This window comes from Spermophilus citellus, assembly GCF_964194105.1.
Source record: "Spermophilus citellus genome assembly, chromosome: 9".
Classification (NCBI taxonomy): domain Eukaryota; kingdom Metazoa; phylum Chordata; class Mammalia; order Rodentia; family Sciuridae; genus Spermophilus; species Spermophilus citellus.
The window spans coordinates 121,576,826-121,594,654 of record NC_138191.1 but is presented as its reverse complement, the minus strand read 5'-3'; the positions used below and the strand labels follow the sequence as shown (position 1 = coordinate 121,594,654).

The 17,829-nt window shown below is 48.4% G+C and overlaps 2 protein-coding genes and 1 long non-coding RNA gene across 3 annotated transcripts in view; 1 reads left to right on the top strand and 2 right to left on the bottom strand.

Moving 5' to 3' along the window:
- LOC308656021 (RH-like protein) overlaps window positions 1-1,771 on the bottom strand; it is a 40,650-nt gene extending 38,879 nt beyond the window's left edge. Inside the window, exon 1 of the mRNA XM_081306634.1 lies at window positions 26-1,771. Coding sequence (XP_081162760.1) covers window positions 26-170 — 145 coding nt within the window. The 5' untranslated portion in view covers window positions 171-1,771. The remainder of the gene's footprint in view (window positions 1-25) is intronic.
- A 6,710-nt stretch (window positions 1,772-8,481) lies between these two features.
- LOC308655967 lies at window positions 8,482-13,751 on the bottom strand. Its single transcript, XR_014023566.1, has 3 exons — window positions 13,495-13,751; window positions 8,722-8,967; window positions 8,482-8,618 (listed from the first exon to the last, which is right to left on the bottom strand). It is a non-coding gene; the product is annotated as an uncharacterized lncRNA (long non-coding RNA).
- A 292-nt stretch (window positions 13,752-14,043) lies between these two features.
- Window positions 14,044-17,829, top strand: part of MACO1 (macoilin 1) — a 64,984-nt gene continuing 61,198 nt past the window's right edge. Inside the window, exon 1 of the mRNA XM_081306473.1 lies at window positions 14,044-14,320. Coding sequence (XP_081162599.1) covers window positions 14,241-14,320 — 80 coding nt within the window. The 5' untranslated portion in view covers window positions 14,044-14,240. The remainder of the gene's footprint in view (window positions 14,321-17,829) is intronic.

Below are 17,829 nucleotides of genomic sequence, written 5' to 3'. Positions count from 1 at the left end.
CCCAGCGGGGAGGTGTGGCCCTCACCTTGATAGGTCCCCATGAACGTTTTCTGGTCCATTAAGGGAACGTCATAGGCGGTGAAGAAGAGGAGGAGGAGGAGAGCTGTCTCCAGCAGCAGGGCCAACAGGGGCAGGCAGCTCCGGATCGACCGCGGGTACCTGGAGCCCATCCTGCCACGTCTCTGTGCGCTGGGCAGGGGTTCCACCAGTGCAGCCCTCACTGGGTCCCCCACACCCACTTGAGGGCGTGGTAGGGGAGACACCCGCCAAAGCCCTTATCTCAGGACGCAAGGCGGATCCCACTGGCCTGTGTACAGAGCTGAGGCAGAGCAGAGGGACCCGATGGGGATGGAGCCCCAGGAGCCCTGGAAGAGAGGGGGATCCCAACTCTGGACCAGCGGGGCTCTCGGCCTGGCCTGTGTGATGGAGCCAGACAGAGGCGTCGACAGAGGTTGGTTTAGGAAGCAGACAGACCTTCAAGGGAGAATGTGGGTGGTCTCAGAGCCAGAAGCAGCCCTGACTTGGGCAGGGGTTCCAATATTTATAAAAGGGCTGTATCAGGGGCTGGGCTGGAGGTGGGTCCGGAAGGAGCTGCACAATTTTCTACCAGTTTTCCTGCACTTGTGTATTTCCCTCATTTTACAGGGGCACAGGCCAAGGGCGTGGGTCCAGATTTGGGACCGTGTTTCCTGCCTCTGGTGGCTGGATTCCGAATTTCAATGGTTTGAGGGTGTGTCCCTCTAGATTGCAGGTCTCTCTCAGTCCTGACTCTATTAATCCATCCAAGTTTCCCAGTCTTTCCTGCGGCAAGTTCCTGCTGTGACCATTTTAAAGTGGGGCCCTCTATTCACCAGGCCCCAAGCAAAAAAATCCCCATTACTCCTGTTCACGTGGCCTGCATCCCTGTGAGGCAGCTGGGGATACGCTGGGGTGAGCTCAGGGTATAGCACCTGCCTGGCATGTATGAGGTCCCAGGCCCCAGAAATGCAAAAAAAAAAAAATTAAAAATAAATAAAATCATCCCCTAACAAAGAGGGCACCCCGGGAGTCCTTGTCTAGAACATAATGAATGGAAACAAAACCCCAAACTAAGTCCTGGGGAGGGTTCAGGCAGGTCCTGGCTGCTTAGAATTACCACTATTTGATTTGTATTTGAATCTACTCATTTCTAAGCATTATAAGATTAGGTTGTTGTAGGGACAAATGAGGCAAGGCACCAAAGATACTGTTACTGCTGTTGACCGGTGACGAGTCCTTGCTTCCCCGATGTTGAAGAATAACACCAGAGAAGCACGCCGAGGCAAGGTCAGAGTGGAAAATTAGAAGTTTATTAAAGGACAGCAGAAAAGACTTCTCCCGGAGGAAGAAGGGGACCCTAGAGGTGAAATCCGTTGAAGGGTGAATGTATTCCCCTTTTTATAGTTTTAGGTGATGGAATGTAGGTGGGAAGGTCCCAAGGGTTGGGACACAGGTGGGCCAAAGAAGTAATCTGGGCACTTCTGAGTCAAGTTTGCTGTTCATTAACATTTCTTTGGGATGGGCTGTCTTCATATCTGTTGGGGGCTGTTTCCTGGGCTTCATTAACATTCCAAGAGTTGCTCAACTTTTCCGGAAATTCATTCTCAACACGGCCTCCATTTTAGATTTCACTCGACTTGAGACCCGATTTACCTAACTACACTGACTACCTAATTTTAAATCTGGCTTCAATAGCAGGAAGCAGTTTTATTTGGCTGCAGCCAGGTTCAGAGAGTACCGCCTTTGCTGTAATCAATCCATCCCCTGAACCCCGAGTTCAGGGAGTTTCAGAGTTTTATCCCCAGCATGTAAGGGGAGGGGCTCAGAAGCTCACAGTCTGCAGAAGTTCACATCAAAGCAGCTTTTTCTTTCACTGTTTTGGGTAAGTTAACCCTTCAAGGACAACACCAGAGGAGGGGAGAGCTTCTTCTCCACTTTCTTTCCTCCCCCTGCCAGCTGTTACCATGGGCCCAATTGTAACTTATCTTAAAAATGTAGACATCTCTGTGAAGCCCAACTCAAGGCCAGAGGCCTTGTTTTGCACATTTCTTCAAAGTACTATACTGGATATGTTTGTGAAAACTAGTAAGGGGTGTCCAATACCTGGAGTGCTGGTATCTTCTCGGCCAGTGGCCAAGTAAAGAGGGCGACACGAAAATAGGAAAATGGACACTTTTGCAGAGACTCTTTCCTGACAGTCCTAAAATCAGCCATGATGAAGAGGGCTTTTCTGTGGAGAGGGGGGGGGGGGGTGCCACTGCAAGGTGAGGGAGAAGAAATGAGGCTTGGGTTTGGCTCTTGTGAAATAAAGGGGGTCCAGCCCTAGGCCGGAGTTGCCCCACCTCTGGTCACCTTGTCACAGAGCCCAGGACTCTGGGGCCTTTGAAGAAGGCCACACTGATGCCCCTCTTGAACATCAGGACTGGGTCCTTGTTTCCCACTGTTGAAGATTAAACACCTGAAGCAGAGTGCAACGGCACACGCCTGTAATCCCAGAGACTCAGGAGGCTGAGGCAGGAGGATGGAGAGTTCAAAGCCAGCCTCAGCAAGAGCAAGGCTCTAAGGAACTCAGTGAGACACTGTCTCTAAATAAAATACAAAATAGGGCTGGGGATGTGGCTCAGTGGTCAAGTGCCCCTGAGTTCAATCCCTGTTTCTAAAAATAAATAAATAAAAATAAACACCAGAGAAAGGCGGAGGCAAGCTAGAAAGCAAATTTTATTTAAGAGACAGAAGAAGGCGGAGGACTCCTCTTCCTCTGGAGAGGAGGAGACCCGGAAGAGCTCTTGCCCAGGGTCCAGGTGTCTCCCCTTTACGGATTTTAGGTTTCCTCTCTTCTCAGCCCCCCTCCTTCTCTTTTCTTGCCTATGAAAGGCAAGAAAGGAAGCTCCTAGGGTGCTCATTAGCAGCTCCTGGGGCTGGGGAGAGCTGCTCCCTGGAGGCGTCAGTCACCTTAGTGGGGGCAGGGAGTGCTCTGGGAGTATTAGCATTTCATTTCCTTTTCTTTGAATTAGCCCCTTCTTTCCCACTGATCATTTGTAATCTGCCCTCTCTGTCCTTTGCCCTGTCTACTTCAGTATCCCCATCCCACGAGGACAGTTCCCTGGCTGGGGTTTAGGAGGCCCGACCTAGCCCTGACCCTGCAGCTGACTTCCCCATGGCCCACACCTTGTGCTGTGCAGAAAGCCTGTGCAGGGTCAGCATGGAGGGGGGGGGGAGGACTGGGTTTTCCTTACTTCTACACTGTCCCCAGCCACTAGCCACTGAGTATAGATGATATGTGGATCCCCAGAGAGTAGAGCTAGGCTAGGAGGGGATGATGGCCCCACCCAAGTGGCTTCTTTATTCATCATTATTGTTGTCCAGTGAAAAGGACCGCTGTGTGGTCACAAGCACCCTGTCACTAAAGAATAAGTTGAGGGCTACTTTCAGAGATGTCTTGGAACACCCAGGAGGAAACTGTTGTTATGCTTGAATTCAGGACTCCCAAAAGACCACCAGAGACTGAGATCGATGTTAGCAGCAAAGAGGTGTTTATCGCGAGCTAGCTAGGTCCTCTGCGTGCACAGCAACTGGTGACGCGGAGAGGCCCCGAGTCCAGGGTTTGCAGCAGTTTTATATACTCTCTGGGGAAGGCAGGGACCCCCACATACATCATAGCATCTCTTAGCAAATCATCAAACACCGCGGGAAAATCATAAAACAACTCTAAAACATGATTAGCACATTCACTGGCGGGAACAACATGTTATCAACCACCATAAACTACTGGGAGGGTCATCTGGCATCCCAGGTATTTCCCTATCTCATGCTGATTGGTGGTTGCTAGGGGGTTGCTATGGGTCCCCACCTAGCCTGACTGAGTCAGGGACACCTGGCGCAGCAGATCTCTCCTGTTATTTGTAGATAAACAACTTAGCAGGGTGGGAATGTGCCTAGGAGGGCTCTGTGGGTCTTTCTTTTTTCTTTCTTTCTTTCTTTCTTTTTTTTTTTTAAGGAAGAGAGAGTGAGAGGGAGAGAGAGAATTTTAATATTTATTTTTTAGTTCTCGGTGGACACAACATCTTTGTTGGTATGTGTTACCGCCTGAGCCACATCCCCAGCCCTCTGTGGGTCTTTCTAAGGACAAGGGTCACGCCCCTTTCCATGGACAGGCTTTGCTCTGAGGTAGAGGCTGGTTTTTCACTCGTCTTTTTTTTTTTTTTTTTTTGGTGTGTGTGTCTGGGGTGGGTACCGGGGAGGGGATTGAACTCTGGAGCACTGAGCCACATCCCCAGCCCTACTTTTTTTTTTTTTTATTTAGAAACAGGGTCTCACTGAGTTGCTTAGTGCCTCACTGTTGCTGAGGTTCGCTTTGAACTCGGGATCCTCCTGCCTCAGCCTCTGGAGCCACTGATATTACAGGCGTGCCCCATCGCACCCGGCTGTTATTTTCCTTTTACACGAAGAAACTAAGACCCACAGAGGTCATAGCCAAGATCACATATTCAACTGGCACTGTCTACTTCTTGGTCAGTGCAACTTTTTTTTTTTTTTAAAGAGAGAGTGAGAGAGGAGAGAGAGAATTTTTTTAAATATTTATTTATTTATTTTTAGTTCTTGGCGGACACAACATCTTTGTTGGTATGTGGTGCTGAGGATCGAACCCGGGCCGCACGCATGCCAGGTGAGCGTGCTACCGCTTGAGCCACATCCCCAGCCCAAGAGAGAGAGAATTTTTAATATTTATTTTTTAGTTCTCGGCGGACACAACATCTTTTTTTGTATGTGGTGCTGAGGATCGAACCCGGGCCGCACGCATGCCAGGCGAGCGCGCTACTGCTTGAGCCACATCCCCAGCCCCACTGTGCAACTTTATTTAGAGAAGGAAAACATGGGAATAACCTAAATGTCCAATGGAAGGAGACTGGTTAGGTGAACTGTAGGGCATGCAACTCGTCTTCAATATGACAATTCTGAACACACGCAGCAAAAGATTTAAGTTTATCAAAAGTGCTACACAGGATATACTCTTAGGTAAAAAGCAAGTTACTGAACAATATGTATACTACATTCTCAATTTTATAAGATAATAATAAGCAGTGCTAGCACATGCATGGTTTTAGTCAGCTTTTTCATTGCTATAACCAAAAGACTGACAAGAACAATTTTAGAGGAGAAAAAGGTATTTGGGGCTTATAGTGTAACCCCGATTCACTTGATGCTTTGATTATGCCTTTGTGGTTTTGAATTACATGTTTGTTTGTTTTTTTTCATTTTCCCCAAACTTCTTCTCCCTGATCTTCTCCTTCCTGATCTCTCCTCCCTAATCTCATTTTCTCTGAATCACCTCTATAAAAGCCCCCTCTTCTTGCTGAAGGGCAGAATCACAGTCTTTGGGACAGGAGTTCCCTGTGTTTCTCCTTTGCTAGCCAAGCAATAAACTGTCTTTTTCCTTTTTCTCAAGACTGTGTCCTCGTTACTGGACGGGAATCTGGGATAAGGAGAGTTCTGGGCAACAATAGTTTCAGAGGTCTTAGTCCATAGATGGCCATTACCTCTGTGCCAGGGATGAGGCAGAATATGACAGCTGGGGGTGGGGGGGGAATGACTCAAGATTGACTCCAGGACGCAGAGAGGGACTCCACTACTCAAGGACAATTTGTATTCCCCAGAGGCACAAGGGCAATGACCCACCTCCTCCTACCATACCTTAGGTGCCTTCAGTTCCTGCCCAGTTGATCCCTATGAGGGAATTAATTTGGTGGGAGAACTCTGGCTTATTTATTATCTGCCTGCAGCAGACCCGGGCAAGCTAGTGCTCTGAAGTTCTGGGCCCCAAGCTGAGTCACACGGGTTGGCACCCCAACTTAACCATCACAACATTGGTGGGTTTGAATGCTTGGCCTCCATGACCAAAGACCATGTGCAGAAATTTTATGGGAAGTAGTTCACAGGTGCAGTACAAAGACTGTAAAACACCATGATCATGAAGCGGCCTTTTGCACAGGCGGCAGTATCTCAAGATGACTTGAGTTTATCTTCCTAAGAGCTATATATTTTACGAACTACAAAGTTATAGTTTAGACAGCAGTTAATTGGCCTAGCAATTAAGTGATGTAGCTACCTTCCTAGAGTTCAAGTAAGAAGGAGGGCTGGGGCTAAGGCTGGGGCTCAGGGGTAGGGCAGTTGCCTAGCACATGTGAGGCCCTGGGTTCCATCCTCAGCTCCACATAAAAATAAATTAATAAAATAAAGATATTGTGTCCATCTACAACAACAACCACAAAATTAAAAAAACAAAACAAAACAGGAAGAAAAGACCCTTTTCATAGGCACCTGTTGAATTCAGGCCTGCAGAGCCTGCCCAGGGGTGTTTACATATCAACAGGGCATCCTCAGGCTCCTGGAGACAGATACTTACAATCCAATAGGTAGGGACCAAAGTTAATCAGGTTCCCCACAGAAAGGCTGCCCAGGGCGCGGAACTTTAACCCTCCTCCCCACCTTTTTTTTTTTTTTTTTTTTTTGTGGTGCTAGGTTTTGAACCCAGGGCCTTGTACATGCAAAGCGAGGACTTCACCAGCTGAGCTATATCCCCCAGCCCCCACCATTGGTTTTCTCATCATGTTCTTAAAATTTCATTTTATAATCAGGTCTGGATTCTCTCTCACAAATTCACGGGGTGAAGGCTCCGATGACCCAATCATTTCACCTCTCAATCTTCTTGTCTTGTCTCACACATGAGCTTTTGGGGGTCACTCATATCTAAACCATGATGTGGCTGCAAACCACTGAACCAAGGCTGTTCCTGTCTTAGGTGTTTTCAGAGCTAACATGTAGGAAGCCGAGGCAAGGCACTGTTTTGAACACCTTTCAAGGCTTGGCCCCTGTGAGGTGGTGCTGTTGGTCTCACTTTACAAAGGAGGAAACTCAGGCAGAGCCAGGTTAGGTGACCTGCGGGAGGCCACAGGGCCTTTCAGCCGCGGAACTGAGATGAACCTAGGCAGTCCTGACACCCTGCGTCTGAACCTCTTAACTCCAGTCCAGGTGACTCCTAGGTCTCTCCAGTTCTGGAATTCTATGAACACAGAATCTCAAGCCCTCTGCCACTCCAACAGCTGATGAAGGAGCGGGGCTCTGGTTCCGGGGCTCAGGGGTCTCCACTTCCCACCAGGTGACGCTGGTTGATTCCCAGCCTTCCTCTGAGCACTGCTGCAAACTGGATTTTCCCAAGGAGGAGACCCTCTGGGCAGGAGATAAAAGAATGTGACCCCCACGGGCCTGGGCCCAGGATAAGTGGCTCTGTGAACCAGGCGAGCCAGGACCTACCTGCCAAGGGCACCGAATGTCAGCTAGATGAATGCCCTGCGGCCCCTGTGCCCAGAGCCCTGACCGTACACTGACCAGCTGGCAGACTGAGCTCTGTGGCCCCTTAAGTCCTGAGCCTGCAGAGGGCCAGGCAGCATCCAGAACAGAAGGTCTTCACTTCTTGAGGAGGGACCTTGTCACAGGTGGAATTTTTGCTCTTCCCTCCCCTCTGACCCTTGAAGAAGGTCCTTGTCTTATGATGACAATTCCAGATGTTCAGAGGTTTGGGGTTGTTTTTGGTGTGTGTGGGGGTGGTGCTGACGATGGAACCCAGGGCCTTGTGCATGCGACATGAGCACTCTACATGGTGGCAGCATTTGGTTTCTCACTGCAAAATTCTTCCAGTCTATGTCCCCCACCCCCGCCCCCTCCCCGGGGGTAGAGGATGGTATGTTTAACATTTTTCATAATAAAATGCTGGAATGAAACACTCCTGGCAGCTTGGTTCCTTCTGCCCCAAGTGCCTCCTGGCAGATACCTGCTGCTCACTTCCCTGGCAGGCAGGCAGGGTCCTCGGTCCTGGTCCCCGCCCCCTCTCAGGAGGGTTCCCCCCATGCCCAAGTGCAGCATAGCCAGCACATGGGTGGCATGTGCCTGTGGTACCAGCTGCTACAGAAGCAGGTAAGACTGGAGGATCCCTTGGAGCCCAGAAGTCCAAGGCCAGCCTGGACAACATGGTGGGACCCCACCTCAAAAATTTAAAAATGAAATCAAATCAAAGGGCAGCACTTACTCCATCCCTTATGTTCCTGTGCTCCCCTCCCTTTCTTCACAGCCCGCGAGCCCTTCTGACGCAGTGTGGACTTTCACTTGTGCATTTATCTGTTGATCGCCTTCCCCTATAAGAATCTGCACAAGTGAGAATGGGGACTTTCCAATGCAGTGGCATCCTTAGCACCAGCAGGCTAGCTTCATACAAGAGGTTCGAAGCATAGAAGTTAACTAGTGAGATCAAAATAAACACACAAAACTCCATTCATCTTTTTCTTTGACCAGGTCTGAGACAGCTCTCCCCTCTGGCTCCTGCCTGGAGCCACCCGCCTGGAGCCACCTGGTGGGGCAGCGAGGTTTACACGGACTAGCAGGAGAGAGAGAGACAGGGCACGCCAGGGAGTGGCCTTTTATTGGGGAACAAGAATTTCAGGGGAAAATTCCATTCAATGAAGGTCGAAGGGGACAGCATTCCAAGGTCAGGGACAGTGATTGGTCTCAGGGTCAATGGTCCATCACACCCCCACAAGGATGAGCACCTAGAGAGGGTGGGGATTAGTTCCAACACAGTTTGGCCAGAACGCCTCACACCCAATCAGGGAGGTGCCCAATCACATTCGAACGGCTTCCCACACTGCTCACCTGAGCCAAGCACAGCCTGGGCAAGATCCAGGAAGTAGGCAGGTCCTCCACGCCCCACAGGAAGGTTGTCTGCATCAGGAGTGACCTCACTCCCAGCATGCCTGGCTAGTGTGGCTAAGGCATCACCATTCATTCACTCTAAAACCATGAGCTCTGGAGTCAGGCCACTTGGGTTCAAATTCTTGTTTTTCTAATTTATTAGCTGTGTGACCTTGGGCAATGTGGTCAGTCTCTTTGTTTCCTCATCTATAAAGTAGAAAAAAAATCTGTTATGATGATTGAACAGAGTCTTGCATAGTGAGGTGTGTAGAAAATGGTCCATGCAAACTTGGCATATTTACTGTAGAAAACTGAAAATATAAAGACACATAAAACACCTATGACTTCAATATCTCTAAAAAGTGGCACTACATTTTGGGTATATATCCACTCAGATGTTTTCTTTCCTTTTTGGGGGGGGGCAGGGCGGATTGAACTCAGGGTTATTCTACCACTAAGCCACATTCCCAGACTTTTTTATTTTTTATCTTGAGACAGGGTGGGGCCTAAATTGCTGAGGCTGGCCTCTAATTTATGATCCTCCTGCCTCAGCCTCCCCAGTCACTGGGATTATATGCATGTACCACTTCACCTGACTCAGAGCTTTTCTATGCATGTAGATTTGTGCCTTTTTATTCCCCCTACAAAAATGGTGTTACATAGTACACACTGTTTGGTAACTTGCTTTTTTCATGAACAGTATATGATGAGCAGTTTCCAAGTCAGAAAAAAATCCTACAACACCACAGTCTGGTGGCTAAGAGCCCAGATTCTGGCAACAGACTGCCTGGGTTTGAATCTCAACTCTGTCACTTACCTTAGGCAAGTGGATTAACCCCTCTGTGCCATGATTTCCTCATCTGTAATGTGGCCAATAATAATCTCTATTTCATAGAGTGTTTGTGAGGATTAAAACAAAATGTGTACGGTATTTGGAGCAGCGATTGTGCTCTGTATAACCTTTCTATACACTACACCGGCTTCCATGATAGGAATGTGCGATAATCTGTTTGACCAGCCCTCTTTGTGGAATATCTGAGTTGTTTCCAAAATGTCCCGATTGAACTCAGGGATGCTTTACCATTGAGCTACAGCCCTAGCACCCCACCTTTTTTCTTTCTTTAGAAACAGGGGTCTTGGTTGCTGAGGCTGGCCTCAAATTTGTGATCAATTCCCCTGCCTCAGCCTCCCAAATTGCTGGGATAATAGGCACACGGCAACGCAGCTAGCTCTCAACTGTCCCTGTTCAAAACACTGCAGTGAACATCCTCCGTATGGACACATGTATGAGAGTTTGTCATCCACTGTTGGACTCTGCTGTGACTCCCGCAGACCAGGAACAGAGCTCTAGGCAGGTGGGTCTGAAGGAATCCTAGCTGCTAAAGGAAGCAGGGAGGTCCTTTCGTTATCTGTGAAACATGACCTCTCTCCAGGGCTGTCCTGAACTCAGCTCTAAGTGCAAGACCCAATCCCTTGCTCATCAAAAAGTCCCAGGAAGGCTGGGGTTGTGGCTCAGTGATAAAGCGCTTGCCTAGCATGTGTGAGGCACTGGGTTCAATTCTCAGCACCACATATAAACAAACAAATAAAGTCCATGGACAACTAAGAAAATATTAAAAAAAAAAAAAGTCCCCGGAAGACTGGCCTTAATTCCTACCTGGTTCTTGGTCAAGTGAATGAGAGCAAACTATTTCCCCTTTTCACTCGTCTATAAAATGGCCACTGAGGTTCTCCTTTGCTCCCAGGTCAGTGAGTTGTGGGGGCTGGAGGCGCACTAGCATTCTCTGTGCCCTTAGAATTCCAGAGGCCCATCTCAGGGTTCAGAGTACACCTGGCTAGAGCCAAAGGGGCTTCAGGGAGGGTGGGCCAGGAAGAAAGAGCTGGTGGAGAGGAGTGAAGAATATGGAGAAGACAGTTTTACTCTGGCCTGTCCTTGTACTCTTGGCAAGAGGGCTATTCCTGCCTTCCCACCAGATAGATCATCACCTCTACGCACCAACAGCCAGATACAGCTCCAGGGTCTGTGCCTGTAGCCTCAAGGCTTACCCGTGCTCAGCTTATTCTTGAGCTAAACTGCTCTACTATATTGATGATGTGACCTTGTTTTCTATGAGCCTCAGTTTTCTTTTCTGTAAAACGGAGCTATCATGACCTGCTTTTATTTATTCATTTTTTTTAGAGAGAGTGTGAGAGAGAGAGACAGAGAATTTTTAAAAAATATTTATTTATTTATATATTTAGTTAGTTTTCGGCGGACACAACATCTTTGTATGTGGTGCTGAGGATCGAACCCAGGCTGCATGCATGCCAGGCGAGCGCGCTACCACTTGAGCCACATCCCCAGCCCCTCATGACCTGCTTTTAAACATAGGTTAGAAGCATTTCCAGAGGGGACCCTAGCACAGGGTGGGCAGGTGACTCAGCCAAGGATACCAGTGAGTTGTCATCTGAATTGAGACTGTAACCCAGGCCTCTCTAGACCTTTGTACTGCTTCTTCTTAGCCCATCACCCCGAGATTCTCTCCGACCTTTCTCTGCTTCTATGTAGCCTCAGCCACACCTGCCCATTGCTCCCAGCCACTGTGCACTTCTGTCACAGCCCAGGATGCCCTTGCCAGGAATCTGTATGGTGGCAGGCTAGACACTGAGCTCCAGAGAACGGGCACGTGTCCCCAGTGCCTGTGTCATCTTTCCCCTGGGTTACTCACCAATCCATTCCAAGCCATGGCACTGTCTTATCAGGGACACGTCTGGGAATGGAAAGGATGACAGATACGGCCTCTCACCTCAAGGAGTTGACTGTCTTAGTCTCTGGCCCAGGTTATATGGAATTCTGTCATCATCGCAAAGAGGGATATTCAGATCTGGCTCCCCATGGAGTCTGGAGACAGGTCCTAACAAGGTACCTGTCTCCCTCGATCCAGTCAAGCCTCCAATCCTATTGATTCAGGTCCCTCCTGTACTTTCCTCAGTGAACCCTCTGTCCTGGCAGCTGAAGCCTTTTCCTGCTGCTCCAGAAAGAATCATGTTCATGTCCTTTCTAAGCACCAGGCAGGCTTGGTGGAACTGAGCTCACAATTTCTTATTCTTGGTCACCCAGTGACACTTTATCAACACGTTGGAGTAGAGGCAGGGATGAAAAACAAGTATACTGTTAAGAGCAGTTACTTGCTTTACCTGCTGCATGCCTGGCTCTGAGCTCATTATCCTCCCAGTCTGAGTACAAACCTGAATGTAATCAGAGGCTCTGAGAGATTCAGTAACTTGCCCAAGCTAGTAAGTGGCCAAGCTGGAATTTCAACCCTTGTCTGAAAAAGCAGATACCCTTGCTATTTTCTAAACTTCTGCCTCCACAGGGTATAGATCTGATGCCCAAGGAGATTTTTGTTTAGGTGGATGGATAAACCTCACCTATGAAACCACACACCAGAGGCAGTAGTGATGGAAATGCTCTGTGTGGAAGCAAAGAAGGAAGGAAGGGATATAAAGGCACATGGGTTGAAGAACAGTAGAGATATCTTGCTGGCCTGGGGAGACATGGAAGAGAGTATCTCCCCATGGAGACCAGCTCTGGATGCCACACTAAAGAAAATGGATTTTCTGTTCCAGGCACTGGGAACCTTTGAAGGTTTGTGAGCAGGAGGAAGTTAACAGAGAGCAGCAATGGAGGACAAAGCATTGGTGGGTGCTGATCAATGGGTGATCATACGGCAGGGAGAAGTCTGCTGTGTCCCAGGACAAAACAACAGGGCACCTTCTTTCTGGAAGTTTTAAAAATGTGCTCCAAGGCCAACTGCTCCGATATTGTTGAGAAGTTAAGATAGTGAAGCCACTTGGTAGGATGTTCTGCAACCACCAGGAACATTTATAAAGGATGCATAATGTGTAAAATGCTTATGTTAAAAAAGACACAATTAAATTTCTAATATGAGCACTATTCTATTTAATAATAGATTAAATACATCAACTATGGAAGAAAATTGGGATAAAAAATAAAAATAAAATACGATGCCAACAGCGGTGGTTTCCCCTCTTCCAGCTACTTTTCTTCGTTTTCCCCAGTTTTGCCAAATGACTTACATTCTGCTTTTTCTTTTTTCCACTTAAAAAGAAATCTTCGTTGTCCTTCCTAGTTGTTGTTTGGCATACATACTACGTGGCAGAGGAGTTAGGAGGAGTAAATGAGCCAACAGACGCAACTTGCCCAGCACCTTGCCCGGCACCATGCCCGGCACCACATCCGCGCTCCCGGAGCGTGCGCAGGGTCGCTAGCTAGGCGCCCCCAATTCGGAGGCACCGGGCCTGAGCCCGGACCCGCCACGCACCTCCCGCCCCCCGGCACACACGCCCCCGGGGCCGACGCTCGGCGGCCGCGCCCTCGCGTGTCGGACCGACTCCGAGCCAGCGAAGCGCACCGCCCAGCCGGGTCTGCGGACGTGGAGCCCCGGCAGCCTCGCGCGACGTCGCGCGCCCCACGCCCCCGCCCCCGTGACGCAAACCCGGGGGCGGGACCGCGCAGGCCCCTCCCATCGCGGCCTCCGATTGGCTGCCGCGCTGTCACCACGTCGCGGGAAGCTGGCAGGGTGGGTGTGTGTATGTGTGTGTGTGTGTGTGTGTGTATGTGTGTGTGTATATGTGTGGGGTTTGCTTTGTCATTCGTACTGTGTGTGTGTGTGTTGTGGTGTGTGTGGTGTGGTGTGTGTGTATGTGTGGGGTTTGCTTTGTCATTCGTACCCCCGTCGCGCGCTGACGCGGCCGGCTTGACCGAGCGCTTCAGCGTCTGCAGAAGGGACCCCGGCGCTGCTCCCGGTACGCTTCCTTACATAATGACGCGCTGACTGAAGCACATGTCCGCGCAGAAACCCCACATGCGGAAAACCCGGGCCTCCGGATTCATACATTGCTAGACGAGAGCCTACAGTGCCACACAGCACGGTGCGCTCTGGTACGGATTGCCAATCCGAAGCGCAATCCAATAATCATGAGGCGTACCTTCGCAACAAGGCATAATATAGGATGTTATATTTATAGGGCCTATTTATAAGCCTGTATTTAAATCTTTTCTGATAGGCCCAGCCATGGGTCCAGACACCATAATGATTGGCGCATTCTTCTGTCCTTCAAAGAGGCGGGTTCAAGAGTCCGTTTTGCCTCAGCGGGCCCTACTATTGGCCGTCAGCGGCGCAGCGGCGCCTTCGATTGGCCCCGCGGGCCGTCCGTCGGGGCCAAGAAGGCGGGGCAGGCGGCTGGCTGGTGCTGGGCGGGCGGGCCCCGGAATTGTCATTTCTTTGTTTCCGAAGGCGGAGGAGGCTCTGAGCCCCCCCTCCCCGTGCCACCCCCTCCCCCCGGGTGCTGGCTCCATGTCTGTGTGACCGGCCCCAGGGGTAGAGTCCAGGCCCGACGCGGGGCGGGCCGGCGGCGGCGGCGGCTGAGGTGAGAGGCGGCGGTGGCGGCGTGGGCACCGGCCCACCAACGGGAGGATGAAGCGGCGGAACGCCGACTGCAGTAAGCTTCGCCGCCCTCTAAAGCGGAACCGGATCACCGAGGGCATCTACGGCAGGTGAGCGGCGGCGCCCCTTCCGCCTGGCGCGGCCCCGCGACCCCCGGCCGGCTCCGGAGGGGCCGGTCCCCGTTATGTAACCCCGACTAGGCCGCACGCCCGCGCCGGGGGCTCTCCTGAGGAGCGCGGCCCGGGAGCCGCCGGTCGGCCCGCTGGGGGTCCGCCCCGGGGCTCGGGGCGTGGCGAGGCCCGCGGGCAGGGCGGGAGGGCGCGGCGGGCGCGGGCCGGAGCAGCCGCCTGCCGCCGTTGGCTGCGTCCGGGCCCGCCGGGGGGAGGGGAGGCGCGCCCCCTCCTCGCCTGGCGCCCCCGGCCCAGCCCGCGGCGCCCGGCAGTCACTCCGGGCCCCGACGGACCTCCGCTGGCCCGGGACCCGCTGTGGCTAGGGAGTTTGCGGGTGGGAGCGCGAGGCGCGTGGCCCCTGTGCCCGGGGGAGGGGGACTGACAAAGTTGGGAGCTGACAGCGGCCCCGGCCCCCGGGGGCTGCGGACACCCTGGGCCGGGCCGTGCCGGCAGCTCTTTGCCTTCTCCTCCCCTCATGGGATCTTAAACTTGGCATCAGGAACCGAAGCTGATACCCCCAAATCATGCCCTGTGGCCCCGCTCCAAACTGGGGCTGATGTCAGTTTTGTCAGCAAACATTATTTTTGACAATGTGGAAGCAGATATTTTTCCTCGAACCTTTTAAAAGAGGTTTTCTCCAAACTGAGATTTCCCTCTACCCTCTTTTAAAGGAAAGCAGTGTTCCTTTAAATAGAAATTGGATTCAGACCTCTGGAAAGGACAACAGGTTCATGGGGCAACTCAGGGACTATCATAGTGTCCCCAAGCCGGATTTGTGTACGTCTGTTATTTTCTGGTTCTTTTCAGAATGTTCATTCTCAATGGTACTTGCCTTGAAAAAGAAACGATTTTAGTGGAGAAGCAATGAGTTTGTCAAGGAAAATTCTCAGCATGTAGATATAGGCTTAATTGAGTCCTCATGGTGCTTTACAATTTAACTCTTCTAACTGGGACTTAGAGAAACGTGGGAAGTAGCTGATGACACCTAACTTGCCTTAACATAACTGTACACCTTGCACATGCTGTTGTTTACACATTTGGAATGATTGCTTTCCACAGGCAGCTGACCGATGTAAATAAACATTGGGGGTTTTCTTCAAGTTTAGAAGCATTAAGAAATCAAAAAGTTCTTGGATATACCCTTATGTAATGAACCATAACTCGTAGGAATAATTCATTCATTCAACAATAAATGTTGAGTGAGCAAGCAGTGTTCTAGGCAGCCAGGATACAGCAGTAGGTAAAATAAAACAAAATACATTCTAAAATCTATCAGACCTGACTATTTTAATGGTAAAAGCAAAAACGATTTCTCCTATAGATTTAATGGGTTCGGAGAAAGATCTCTTCAAGTTACACGTAGTATATATTCTTGAATAAAGAAAGACTTTTTTTCTTTAGCAGTTGAAAAAGACTTGAACAACTTCACATTACTAGAATAGAAAGAGTGTATTAAACGTAGTTGGTAGACTTAGGACAACTGTGGCATTTGAATGGCTGCTATTTACAGTAACATAAGATGATGTACCTCCATTTATAGCAAAAAGATTGAAAGCCTGTATTATTCACATGTTTTTTGCTGTATTTCAGCTTCTTGTTGTATTTAAACAAATATACCCAGTTTACTACCTACACCATCGTAGCCACTCAGTGTGACTTAATATTGAAGAAGTGAATTCATTGTTTAATGAGGACCTATTATTTTACTGATGGCTTTTGGAAGTTGAACTTTATTACTGTAAAGGTTAATGGTAATACTCTATGCAAGTTACTCAGTTTCATTTGTAAGATTTTTAAAAACCAGCCATACCTCAGCTCTCAAATCAGTCTGCTCTTTTCTGTTTGGTATTCTTTTAAGTTAAATGTTGATAAAAGAACCTAAATATATTTCGTCCTCTTTCCTGATTGGGGCACCATATATCAAAAGAATATTTCAATTCACTTGATTCCTAGTTTACATTAAAAAATATTGAACTGAAGAACAAGATTACGTTTTTTTCCAATTGTTTTTAAAGAGAGATTTGGAAAATTTCCAGTTATTTCCAAAGCAAGCCAAACAAGTGGGCTAGATGTAAATTAGGATGTTTGAGAATTCATGAATATCAAATTTCTGTTCATGATCAAATTTAAGACTACTGAATTGTTTTCATACCATCTATTGCCGATTTTGTTTCTCAACAAAACAATCTCAATTTTAGTGTCCATTAAACAGAGTTTATCCCCGCCCCCACTGCCCCCCCCCCCATGCTGAGGCTGTGTTGACAGTTTTGATAACCACTGTCTACTGTGGCATAGCCTAACCTTTCATAGCTTATTTCATGTTCTCAGCCTGTACAACTTTCTGAGCCTGGAAGAGAGCAGCTGGCTGAAGACAGCACTGGGCTACAGGCTTCAGAAAAGCCAGATTCAGACACAAAATCCCAGCTTTGGACACGCAGCATCCACTACTTTGAGCCTCATTTTTCCCATCAGTTAAATAAGTTTTAAGGACTAAAAAAGATGTCTCTAGTTTGTGAAACTCTTTATAAATTCTAGTGTGGTGTAAAAATATTATTTGCCATGTTGTTGCAATCACAGTTTAACATGTATGGCTTATTCTTTTTTTTTTTTTTTAATTTTTTTTTAGTTGTTGATAGACCTTTAATTAATTAATTTATTTATATGTGGTGCTGAGATTCGAACACAGTGCTGCACACATGCTAGGCAAGTGCTCTACCACTGAGCCACAACCCCAGCCCCTGGCTTATTCTTTTAAAAAGGCAGGGGAAACTAAAATTCGGTGCAACTATAAACAAAAAATTGAGTAGTCAAAACAAGAAGCCAGTTACTGCTTGGTTTTACTTTTTAAAAATCCTGTTGCTGAGACACTTTTAATCATGGTCTTTAGTCCAGCAACTGTTACTGAAGCGATTGTCAAATGATATTTACTGTCAGTATTATGGCTGTGTTGGAATTCTCTTTCAGGGGAAAGATATAAAAAATTAATATTAGATATTATATTAGTGCTATCTGCATTTGTATGTATGCCTGTCATTTGAAAATTCAAGCATGCTTTAGAAATGTTATTCCAGTTAATAATCAAGAATAAGATCTTTTGGTGATTTTTTTTTTTTTTTCATATTGCTAAGGGCTGAAATTCAGTGTAGTTTTTTAAAAGTCTGAACCAACACAGGTTCAATCATAGAGTAGGCAGTTGGTGTTCAATAAATGTTGAGTGAGCAAATGAATACATGAAAATAAGCTAATCTGTTCCATTCATTAAAAACCTAATTGTTCAGTGAGTTGTGGAAGCTATAGGATAAGACATAGTTCCTTGTCTTCAAGGAGTTTGCTTTCTACTTGGCCATAGTAATACCCTCTTTAAAAAAAAAAAATGTTAGTGCCTTATAATCATACATAATTGTGGGATACATTATGCTGTATTTGTAAATGTACATAATATAGTTTGA